Source organism: Gastrolobium bilobum, unplaced genomic scaffold, assembly GCF_033153095.1.
Source record: "Gastrolobium bilobum isolate Gb01-03AN ecotype WA unplaced genomic scaffold, APGP_CSIRO_Gbil_v1 utg909, whole genome shotgun sequence".
Taxonomy (NCBI): Eukaryota; Viridiplantae; Streptophyta; class Magnoliopsida; order Fabales; family Fabaceae; genus Gastrolobium; species Gastrolobium bilobum.
The window spans coordinates 881,625-894,683 of record NW_026895707.1 but is presented as its reverse complement, the minus strand read 5'-3'; the positions used below and the strand labels follow the sequence as shown (position 1 = coordinate 894,683).

The 13,059-nt window shown below is 37.7% G+C and overlaps 1 protein-coding gene across 1 annotated transcript in view; it reads left to right on the top strand.

The window, feature by feature from the left end:
* Positions 1 to 13,059, top strand: part of LOC133292600 (BEACH domain-containing protein C2-like) — a 119,384-nt gene extending 106,325 nt beyond the window's left edge. Inside the window, exons 29-31 of the mRNA XM_061491025.1 lie at positions 5,953 to 6,740; positions 7,249 to 7,371; positions 12,798 to 13,059. Coding sequence (XP_061347009.1) covers positions 5,953 to 6,740; positions 7,249 to 7,371; positions 12,798 to 12,872 — 986 coding nt within the window. The 3' untranslated portion in view covers positions 12,873 to 13,059. The remainder of the gene's footprint in view (positions 1 to 5,952; positions 6,741 to 7,248; positions 7,372 to 12,797) is intronic.

Sequence of the window (13,059 nt, the reverse complement as noted above, 5' to 3'; positions counted from 1 at the left end):
ACTTGAAAGGAAAAAAACTAAAAAATATTATTGATTCTCAAGAGACATGTACAAAGGAGAATGATATATATAGAGAAACTAACGGGCCTAAAGCCAAATCCTAAAAATAAAGAAACACTAATCTAACTAATAAAGAAAACAAATATTATAAATATTTTTCATATGTACAACACTCAACGTCAAGCTGAGGAATAGATAATTATCATTCACAGCTTGCTAGTAAGTTCTTGAAATCTGTCAAGGAAATCCCTTGGTCAAGACATAAGCTAGTTGACTACCAAAAGGAATATATGAAGTAGTTATAAGTTCGCTATCTAGTTTCTCTTTGATGAAGTAATGGTCGATCTCAATATGTTTTGTTCGGTCGTGTTGGACTGGGTTGTAAGCTATACAGATAACTGACTTCTTATCACAGAATAACTTCATAGGTCTTTCACATCTCACCACGAGATCATCTAGAATGACTTTCAGCCATAATAATTCACAAATACCTTGGGCCATGGGTCGAAATTTTGCCTTTGCACTCGACCGAACAACCACATTTTGCTTTTTACTCTTTTATATTACTCGATTTTCACAAACAAAAATAAAATAGCGCGAAGTAGATCGTTGATCAGTTACAGGCCCAGCATAATAAATTTCTAGGGATAGGTTTCCCCTTTTCTGGAAAAAACAATCCTATGCCTGGAGTGGACATAAGGAATTGGAGAATCCTACCTACTGCATGCATATGTTTTTCCCTTGGGTCATGCATGAACTGACTAACAATGTTAACTGCAAAAGGTAGATCAGATCTAGTATGATCTAGATATATCAATCTTCCTATCAGTCATTGGTATTGTCCATGACATTACTCTCAACATGCATGGCTATTACTCAATTCTTATCTTTTAATGTTTTATGAACTGATGTCGGGATTGAAATGGATTGAGTGCTGAAATAAATTTTTTATGTTGCATAGAAAGTTTCTTAGAAGAGACAAAATGAGAGCTAGGGTGTTGGGTACAAGATCTTTTCTCTTCCCTTAAGGCAATGAGTAAGTCATCTGAATTTATAATATTAGGCTTAGGAATAGAAATAGTAATGTGCTTATCAATGGTTCAGGCGATTGTAGTTTCTGGTGGGATAGTATGAGTTGTTTCTTCCCCTTATATAATAATTTGGGTGTCTCATCCTTCTGTACATTGTTAAGAGGAGACATGTAATACCAGACTCATCAACTAAGCTTTCCTACTTATTATCAGCCTCGTCAACTAAGTCTTCTTGCTAATTATCATGTAGTGTAGTAATTGAGACAGATTCAATCGAGTTTGACTCAAGAAGTCTGGGCAAAGGTAAGTGGGACTTAGACTTGAAGAAAATGGACAAAGCTTTTAAACTTGTCTCCCCTGAAGTTAAGGACGAGTGAAGAATGTCTTAGATTAAACTATGGAGAAAAAAAAAACTTATGCCTCGAACAATGATAGCATTTGTACCTGTAAAGATCTAATTCAACCCTAAAGGTTAAACTATTAGGTTAGGCTACATTAATGATTTTTTATATTATATTTCCCTAACACGTCTCTTCATATAAGAGCCCATTAGTCTTGAAAGGTGGACAATGCATAGGCCCCTCTTACCTATGCTAAGAAACTCGACAATATTTAATTATTTATTAATAGACAAGGGACGGTAAGGATTGAACTTGTGACCATTTAGTCACGGAGGTTCTAATACCATGTAAAGAACCATTTCAACTCAAAAGGTCAAACTGTTAAGAAAATGCCCATTAATGGTTTATATTATATCTATCTACACCCCCTCACACAAGAGATTATTGAGCTTGAAAAGTGAATAATGCATAGAGTCCTCTTTCCTAGCTATGCTAAGAAACTTCCCAATATTTAATTATTTATTAATAGACAGAGCATAATTATTTGTTTCCTTTAGTAGCTAGATTATTTTTCCTTATTTCTTAGGATTTGTTTTTATTCCTTTAGGCCTATTAGTTTCCCTATAGATATTGCAATTCTTTGTACCTATTTTTACACAATAGCAACAATATTTCAAATTTCTTTTCAAGTTGGCATCAAAGCTCTCGATCTAGGAGCCTCTTGCTTCCGCTATTGCCGCCTTAAGTGCAGACTCTCATTTATGCCTATTGTCTTGCCTCCTGTGCCAGTTCCTTTCCCGACAATCTCCGGTCACCAGCCACCACCGGAAAAAAATTTCCAACAACCTTTTCAGACGAAAAGAACATTTTTTGACTCAGAATCTCCAGATCTTTCATTCTACGGCTATTTCACATCCAAAAGGCCAGTCAAACATGTCAAATCACTTCAGCCACACCTTCTCGATTATAGCTCCGGTAACCATGCATACAGCGTCGCAACCTCCAGATCGACAACTCCCCAGAAGCACATCACATCCTGCAGCGCCACGCACTGTCACAGGCAGTTAGGATCTTCTGCATGTGAAATTCACGCTTTATCCTTCTGCTGGAGCGTGGGTCCGTCCGTCTCTAACCACCTCTTTCTTGGATCTCCTCATTCTTCTCATTCCATATGTGTACTTATCTTGTCGATTAGAGATTATTTGGATCATGGGTTTGTGACCTCACGCATAAAGATTCAATTTTTTGGCCAAGATCCGACCTTTTTTTGTCAAGATTCAAGTTTGTTCGCTCTCTTGGACCTCCATTGTGTAGTCCTGGCCCTTCCATTGCTCTTTGGGTTTTATGAAAACTGCGTTAGTAGTTACCCACTCTCTTTCTTGTGTTGCCTTCTTTTTTTTGTCCATGGAAAGTTGGTGCATCCACTATAACGGGTTTGGACCCACAAAACACGTGTTTTCTCCTTTATGGGAAGCAACAAATTTTAGAGAATCTTGGTAAAGCATCCCAATATGTGACTTTTCGACGAGGAGAGTTGGATCAACTTAAGGCACTCGTTGATACTTTTAGTAAGCTTCCAGACACTTATTCTTTGGCTATGTCTAGTAAAATCACACACCCTACATTTCTTCTTGCTTCTTGCACCGATTTCAAAGTTTCATAGATTATGAATTTTAGTACAACTGATCATATGACTTTCTAGCTGAGCCTTTTCTTCATATCACTCTACTAGTGGTATCCATACTATAGCCATAGCTGATGGATCCCACAAATCAGTTTTGTATTTTGGTAACATTCAAATTCAACCCTCCTTGATTCTAAAAAATGATTTTCATGTTCCTTGGCTCTCCACTAATCCGATCTCCACTTATAAGCTTACAACTGACCTAAATTATGTTGTCACCTTTTTCCTACTCATTGGTTTATCTAGGATCTCACCATGGGGAGGACGGTTGGAGTTGCTAATGTTAGGAATGGAATGGGGGAGCCAAAAACCTTTTGCAAGGCATTCTTTCATGAATAGGGCAAATGACAAACCACAATAAGTGGACTGACATCACATCTCAACCCAAAACCTTAAGGCTGTAGGTCTATGGGTCTTTCGCACTTATATGGTCCTCATTTGGTTTATTTTTAACCAATGTGAGAATTCATCACCATTCACACTTGAATATTTCTAACATCCTCCCCTCAAGTGTGAGGCCCAACATCATACCGCCCCTAAGGGAAACTTTTGCAGAAGTTTTCTCTTAAAGTATTGGAGTGACATTAGCCTTCTATGAAGGCCTTGGAACTTCACCATCTCCAAATACTTAGCTCAGCCAAACCATTGGTTCTTATACCACTATTGAGAACGGTATAGGGGAGCTCAAAACCTTTTGCAAGAGATTCTTTCACGAATGGGTCAAATGACAAACCACAATAAGTAAGCCAACACCATATCTTAACCCAAAACCTTAATGCTCAAGTTGTACGGGTTAAACATGAACCACTGAGGAGCAGGTGGGTGTTACTATCTCATTTCAGAGCATGCTACAAGTGATACCAAGAATCAATTACCCTTTTTTTGTTGGGGGCATATATCCTACGAAGATAGAGCTTGGGGATCCAATTTAACGCAGTGTTGTTTATGAATATGGACGAATGCAACACACCCAAAGACATGAGATTGAAGGATTTGCGTAATAGGGAAAGATGGAAAGAGAGAGGCCATGGTTAAGCACATTTTATCGAGCGAGAAGGAAAAGATGTACGATAGTGTTTTGCAAACTCACAAACATCACAATGAAGTAATTCAACAGACACGTGATTGAATCGGGTCGGAAACAAAGTTTTGAGAAGGCTAAAAGGTGGATGCCCCAAACGCTTGTGATGAAGCCAAATCATAGACTCTGAAGTGGACTAGGTATGAGCCACCGGCAACTGTTCCTGAGTACTACTTGCAATATGTTCTTGAAGGAGATAGTACAACCTACCATGTTCCTTAGCAACTCCAATTGTCCTCCTTATAGTGAGATCCTAAAAGACACAATTAGTACGAAAGAATGTTACGGTACAATTCAAATCAATGGTAAGTTTGTGAAATGGAAAGAAGATTATGAGTTCAGGAACATGGAGAATATTTTTTAGATATAAGAAAGATTGAACTTGAATGATACCAGAACCCACTCATACATGGGATCCATCAACGACAATTATAATATGAATATAAGTGATGGGTTGATAAGAGAAAAAGATATCAGCCTGACAAGTCATATAATTAGTTATACCAGAGTCAACAATCCATAACCATTCAAAATCAATGCTAGAAGCTAGAAAAGATTGAGTATATATGTACTTTCCAAGTATAGCACGAGAGCAAGAGTAAGAGATCTTACTAAAAGTATTCATAAGGATCCACAAACTAGCCTCCAGACTTGCTTGAGTTACCGGAGGTCCCTAAATAGTGATAAAATAGTTAGATTAATCAAAAAGATCTGATTTTTATGATGAGATCAAAAACCTATGACCCAAACAGTGTCTGATCAAGGAGTTGAGGGCAGATCTGAACTCTGGACTACCACAACCACAGTGGTTTGAAACCAAACTGAGGCGCCAATAGCCGTCATGCACCTAGGGTTTCACACAGAGAGGCAGGTCGCGCGTATGGGCTCTGTTATGGCTGGGTAGCCTGGGCTTCCGGTGAGTAGCCACTCTAGAAGGTGAGACACTGTTTGTGGGTGACCGGAGATGGAAATCCACTGAAAACGTAGCCAGACGGAGTTTGGAAACACGACTGAAGCTTGAACGCATGATTGGAAGTGCGTGGGTCTTTTTTCGGTCTTGAAATTGCCGTAGATCAGTAGATTGGGACACTCTGAGATAAAAGGTGGTCTTCTTGGTCCAAAAAGTCCTTGAAAAATTTTTTGGTAGCAGCTTAGGGCGGCGAGGTGATCGGAAATCATCCAAAAAAGTATCTGCATTTAAGGCGGTGGTTGTGGAAGCAAGAGGGGCGCTCAAGTCGAGTTCTGATGCCAACTTAAAAGGAGAAAAACTGAAAAATATTATTAATTCTCAAAAGAATATATACAAAGGAGAACAATATATATATAAAGAAATTAATGGGCCTAAAGTCAAATCCTAAAAGTAATGAAACATTAATTTGACTAATAAAAGAAACAAATATTACAGATATTTTCATATTTACAACACCAATCATTGCAGCAATCTATATATTAAATTTAGCCAGATCTTTAGATAGATTCTTAAATTTTGCTGGCGTTTTGGCAAGTTTATTGATCGGTTGTAAATGGAACTTGCCTTCAAGAACAAAATCATAGACATAATGGTTATAGAAGCCAAAAACATTATAAACTCTTAAGTAATGATGAAACCATTTACTGTAACCTATAAAGCATGATAGATGGGTATGAGAAATCCTATTTCTAGGAAATATTCCTTTTTTTTGTTTTGGATTATGTTTTCTTCCTCCTTTCAGCTCTTACACAGAATTTAAGCAACTTGCACTGCATTGGTTGTAGGTGCTATTTTATACTGGCTGGGTATTTTGCATCTAATTTGAAAATTTTACTTTTGATTAGGTGGGCATGCCGATAATAGCATTCGGGTAATATCCTCAGATGGAGCTAAAACCTTGGAAACAGCCAATGCGCACTGTGCTCCTGTAACTTGCCTTGGTCTTTCAGCTGATAGTAACTTCCTGGTGACAGGATCCCGAGATACAACTGTATTACTCTGGAGAATACATAGGGCACTTACTTCTCGCTCAAGTGTCATGTCAGAATCTTCCACTGGGACTGGCACAATGCCTTCTACCAGCACCAGTTCTTCATCACACTTATGGATAGAAAAGAATCATAAACGTCGTATTGAGGGTCCTATACAGGTACTTCGGGGGCACCGCAGTGAAATACTCAGTTGTTGTGTCAGCTCAGATCTTGGAATAGTTGTTTCATGCTCCCACTCATCCGATGTTCTCTTGCACTCTATAAGAAGGGGACATTTAGTCAGAAGGCTGGATGGTGTGGTGGCCCATACTGTCTGCCTTTCCTCTGAAGGGGTTGTCATGACTTGGAATGAATTGCAGCATACTCTCAGTACCTTTACTCTTAATGGTGTTCTGATTGCTAAAACAGAAATATCTTTCTCTAGCAGCATTAGGTGCATGGAAATTTCTGTTGATGGGAGGAGTGCTTTAATTGGGGTTAATTCTCTAGAAAATGGTAGAGCCTATAATAACAGTTTGAATTTGCAGTCAAGTAAGTCAGGTATTGTTGATTTCAATTCAGAATCAGAAGAAACTCACGAGAGCAACAGAATAAATGCTCCATCACCCTCAATATGCTTCCTGGATTTGCACACGCTGGAGGTACAATGTTAAGATGTTTAAATTGAGATGTCAAAAATAAGTCAAACCTTTTACCTCACATCACTCTTCCATTGTCTCCTCTAGATGCAAACTTCCTTTACTTTAGATTTTTTTTGCGTATTCCTCACTTCACACACCATAAGAAAACATTCTTTCTGTAAGAACCAAGGATCAAATTATGACTGTTCCTTCCTTCCTTGTATGTGTAGTGTCTAATTTATTTCCTTTCTTTATTTTTTGTTTTTTGTTTGAATTATCACAGAAGACACCTAAAGATTTGAGTTTTTAAATGAACTAACTAACTTCTAACGAAGCAATGCAAATGTTCTTCGTGGTCAAGCTTTTTTTTTTATTTGGGTGTGGGGGAGGGGTTTGGGGGGCGGTGTTCTGCTTTCTGATTCTCTCAAACCTCATATGAGTCACTACTCTGCATTAGCTGTTTCCATCCTACTATGCATCTGCAGACTGTTCTTCAATGCTAACCACTCTACTATACCATTTTCTTTAGGTATTTCATGTATTAAAGCTGGGAGAAGGACAGGATATCACAGCTCTTGCTCTAAATAAGGATAACACAAATCTTTTGGTTTCAACTTTGGATAAACAATTAATTATCTTCACTGATCCAGCTGTAAGTTAAATCATTCTTGATAAGGATCCTTGTCAAATATCAATCATTGCTTACGAGTGAATTACTGTTTTTAAATATTCGCAGTGTCCTTGGAGTGAATACTTTTTTTTTTTTCTGATTCTTGTAAATTGGCTTAAGGGATAAACTTCTGTGTTTTACTTGCAATCTAGTTTCTTAAAAGAGTAATCAACTTCGCATATAATTTGGAGTCCCACAATTTACACCTGTGCAATATGTTAGATTTAGATATTTCTGTGTGCCTGTTGACCAAATAACACAAATCAAATTCTGCTGCATTGCACTAGCGAGTGTGGTGCGACTTTGACTGGTGTGCGACCCCCATTTATTCTAAAAATTAGATGCAAAATCATATTAAATTTCATTCCTTAACAAAAGGCTACAGCTCTCAATTTTATCCAAAATATTATTACCATGATAATGATAAAATATATATATATATATATATATATATATATATATATATATATATATATATACCTCTTAAAGCATACTCTATATACTATGTCTGGTAACTCTTCTGCTTATTGCTTGCAGTTAGGCTGATTGTTAGGTTGTTAGCTTCTATGTAGATCAATTCCTGATTTTATGCCTTGGTTGTTAAATATTCATTGTATATATACTCCTCAATTTAGAGGAAAGAATAATGAAGAATAGAAATATTATCCATGTATCATTTTTTAACATGGACCAAAGGTTCTTCGATCCTGGGACACTAAAATTTCCCATTGAATTCCTCTTTCTCAATTTTTTTCTTCCCTGACCCGAAACCCACCAAAAAAAAAATAAAAAATCTCTTCCTTGTGCTTCGCCTGCTGCTTGAAAGCTTCGGATTTGTTGGGCTTCGTCATCTGCCACTTTTTGTTCATATTCCCTCCTTGATGTTTCATAATTTTCGAGAAACTCAGTCTCGTCTTCATCTAAAGCTTTAGGTGGTCTATGCTTGAACTTTTCATAAAATTCCTCATCCTTTTTTGTCTTTATTTTCCTTTCGAATCTCGTAGAGAGGTCTATCCCTCTGGACAGTGCCGTCCTCAACTCGTTCACCCCTTGTTCTTTTTGCTTCTACCAATTGATCTTCAGAGACAAAGTTCATAATCCTGATAGGACGATCCGAATCTTCGGCCATGGCTTTGCGATTTGCGAACTTCAACTGCTACCAAAACTACAATCACTCTTCGATGAAAACTCCTCCCATCTCCGATGATTCCACCACCCAGCCTCCTGCGTCCTTTGCAATTTATGAAGGGATATTAGGTACTCCCTTTGCTTTTTCTGCTACTTCTAGAAATAACTCATGGATAATTGATACTGGAGCATCGGATCATATGATCCAAGATGCCTCTACGTTGACACATTGCTTCCCCTGTAGCAAATCTACGGTCACCACTACAAATGGTGCCACTGCCTCTATTACTGGTCAGGGTACCATTCCTCTGACTAAACCCATAACTCTTCATTCGGTTCTTGTGGTTCCCTCTCTGGATTTTAATTTGATCTTTGTTAGTAAACTGACATCACAACTTAATTGCACTGTCATTTTTAGGCCAAAATTTTGTGAGTTTCAGGACGTCCAGACACAGGAGACTCTTGGCTATGGTGTTAGACGTGGCGACCTATACTTCCTGACCCTCGAAGATGGAATTTCCCAGCCACCCATTGCTTCTGCAACAAAAGTTCTTCCATCCAATCCTTCTGAAGTCCGCATTTCTACCTCTGCTCATTCTGGAATTTGGCTCTGGCATAAACGCCTTGGACACCTCTCTCTTTTTTTCCTTAAAAGGTTATTTCCTCGTTTATTTTCTAGTTGCAATCCCTCTGAATTTCAGTGTTCTATTTGTGAAATGGCTAAAAGCCATCGAATTTCATTTTATCCCAGTCCAAATAAGAGTTGTATCCCCTTTCAAGTGATTCATTCGGATGTTTGGGGACCTGCTAAGGTTCCTTCCCTTTCCCATTCTTACTATTGTGTATCCTTCATAGATGAATGTACTCGAATGGTTTGGATTTCACTCCTTCGAAACAAATCTGAAGTTTTTTCTGTGTTTAAAAATTTTCATCGTATGGTCCAAACACAGTTTAATAGCTCCATCCAAATATTTCAGTCAGATAATGGCCTTGAGTATAAGAATGGACCCTTCTCTAAATTTTTGCTCTCTCACGGAGTAAAACACCAAACATCCTACCCCTATACACCTCAGCAAAATGGATTGGCTGAGAGGAAAAATAGACAGCTATTAGAAGTGGTAAGGGCCTCCTTATTTGGCATGAATGTTCCATCATTCTATTGGGGAGAGGCAGTCCTCTCTGCTACCTATATCATAAACAGAACCCCATCAAGTGCACTGAATTTCCTTTCTCCTCAAAAGAAACTCGAATCATACTTTTCTATTCCCCATGTCACCAACTTAGAACCTAGAGTCTTTGGTTGCACTGTCTACATCCATGTCCCTAAACCACTCCGCAACAAACTTGAGCCTTGTGCGAAGAAATGCATCTTTGTAGGATATTCTGATCTCCAAAAGGGATATCATTGTTACGATCCCAAATCCAAAAAATTGCATGTCACTCTTGAAGCATCCTTTCGGGAATTAGAAGCTTTTTATTCAGGGGGAGTCACCCATTCTTCTTCTCAAGGGGAGATTCAACAGACCACAGAAGAAGAATTTCACTTCCAAGTGCCGATTCTCACAGGTGCCATTCCTCCTCGGAACACCTCAACAGAAAACTCAGCTGCTGATCTAGATATAAATTCCATTGATGTTGAAAACCCCACACCAGAAGGGTCACCATGTCTACCTCTCATAACTGAACCTCCTGCCATGGACAATCCTGAAGAGCAAACTGAAACCAATAATGAGGTAATACCTGATCCTAGCATACAAAATTCTGTCCCGGATATACAAGTCAGAAGGTCAGAGAGACAAAATAAAGGTATACCTCGAACCACTTATGAACCAAATCCGAATGTGAAAGTTAAATATCCTATTAGTAATTATGTGTCATCTCATAGGCTATCTGGACCATATGCTTTAATGGTTGATCAATTATCTTCTGTAGTTATTCCTAACAGTGTGCAGGAAGCATTGGAAGATCCAAAATGGAAGGAAGCAATGAACATTGAAATGGAGGCACTGCAAAGCAATAAAACTTGGAGTTTAACTTATTTACCAGAAGGAAAGAAGACAATTGGGTGTAAATGGGTGTATACAGTGAAGCTAAAGGCAGATGGAAGTCTTGACAGATATAAAGCAAGACTCGTGGCAAAGGGATACACTCAGAAGTATGGAATAGACTATCAAGATACATTTTCTCCAGTAGCTAAACTCAACACCATCTGAATCTTAATATCAATAGCAGTCAACAGAGATTGGCCATTGAAGCAGTTCGATATGAAGAATGCTTTTTTGAATGGTAATTTGGAGGAAGAAGTATACATGGAGGTTCCACAAGGAGTGAAGACAAAGGAAAATACAGTTTGCAAGCTTAATAAAGCTCTATATGGTCTTAAACAATCGCCAAGAGCGTGGTTTGGTAGACTTACACTTGCAATGAAGAAATTTGGCTATAGACAAAGCAATTCGGATCATACACTGTTTATCAAACGGAATGAAGGAAAATTTTCCATACTTATTGTCTATGTAGATGATATGGTGTTAACGAGAGATGATATGGAAGAAATGAGGCTCCTGGAAAAAAAATTGGCTGCTGAATTTGAGTTGAAGAGTCTAGGACAACTGAAATATTTCTTTGGAATAGAAATTGCAAGGTCTAAACAAGGAATATTCATGTGTCAGAGAAATTATACACTAGACATCCTATCTGGGACTAGAATGATGGCATGTAAGCCTAGTGACACTCCAATTGAGATGAATCACGCCCTTGGGATATATCCAGAACAAGTTGAAACGGATAAGGGTAGATACCAAAGGTTAGTAGGAAAGCTTATATATTTATCACACACTAGACCTGACATTGCCTACTCTGTGAGTGTAGTAAGCAGGTTCATGCACTCTCCCAGTGAAGAACACATGAATGCAGTATACCGTATTCTCAAATATCTGAAGGGATCACCAGGAAATGGTCTTCTATATTCGAAAAATAAAGAAGCCTGCATTGAAGGATATACAGACTCTGATTGGGCTGGAGACAAAACAACTAGACAGTCAACTTCTGGGTACTTTACATTTGTAGAAGGAAACCTAGTCACATGGAGGAGCAAGAAACAAAAAGTAGTAGCCAGATCAAGAGCAGAAGCAAAATTCAGAGGTATGTCATATGGCATTTGCGAATTACTTTGGATCAGAAGTATACTTGCTGATTTAGGAATCCAATATAATCAGCCAATGAAGCTCTTTTGTGATAACAAGGCAGCTGTGGAAGTTGCACACAATCCGGTTCAACATGATTGAACTAAACATGTTGATGTGGATAGGCACTTTATCAAGGAGAAGTTGGATAATCAAGTAATCCAGATACCTTTTGTTAGATCAGAAGACCAGCTTGCAGATGTATTGACTAAAGGTGTTTCAGTGAAAGTGTTTGATAGATTAATTGACAAGTTGGGCATGCTTGATATACATGAATCGACTTGAGAGGGAGTGTTGAAAATAGGAATAAATTTTGTATTATTGTTACCAAGAGATAGGAACTAGTTGTTTAGAATAGAATTATTTTGTAATTTAGTTGTTATTTATTGTTAGGTTGATTGTTAAGTTGTTAGCTTCTATGTAGATCAATTCCTGATTTTATGCCTTGGTTGTTAAATATTCATTGTATATATACTCCTCAATTTAGAGGAAAGAATAATGAAGAATAGAAATATTATCCATGTATCATTTTTTAACAATAATGATAAAATATATATATATAGGGATAGGATCCGTTTACAAACTTTTTTTGCAAATTACACTAAGAATGATCGGTCGTACACTGCATGATTAAAGTATTACCGGTCGTACTTAGAGTAGTTTGTAAGAGTTTGTAAACAAAAAAGTTTGTAAATATAACCTGCCCCATATATATATATATATATATATATGTATGAGCTTGTCATTTCTGCAGCCGCCGTAGAGAGTGTTATTTACAGCTGACACAGAAAAGTGGACCCCACAGCGTTTTAAAAAAAAAAAAAAAGGATACGGTATATAGGCAAAATGATTCCTGCAGCTGTTGCACCTACAGCAAGCCAGGATACAGCACCGGATCCTGGTTTTTTTTTTTTTTAAAACGCTGTGGGGCCCACTTTTCTGTGTCAGCTGTAGATAACACTCTCTACGGCGGCTGCAGAAATGATAAGCCCTATATATATATATATATATATATATATATATATATATATATATATATATCTCTTAAAGCATACTCTATATACTATGTCTGGTAACTGTTCTGCTTATTGCTTGCAGTTAAGCTTGAAAGTGGTCGATCAGATGCTAAAGCTTGGTTGGGAAGGTGATGGGCTTAGGCACCTCATAAAATAATAGCTTTTAGGGCATACATGGTAGAATACAGAATCTTTTTATACATAATAACAACTAGGAAAATTAGGATGGGTTTATAGCACTCCTGTTTGTAAGCATTTTGGTTGCATCCCTATGGTTCAGAGACATCTTGTAACATACGTAACAACCAACTCTTACCATCAGTGTTAAATTCTTAGATTTAACG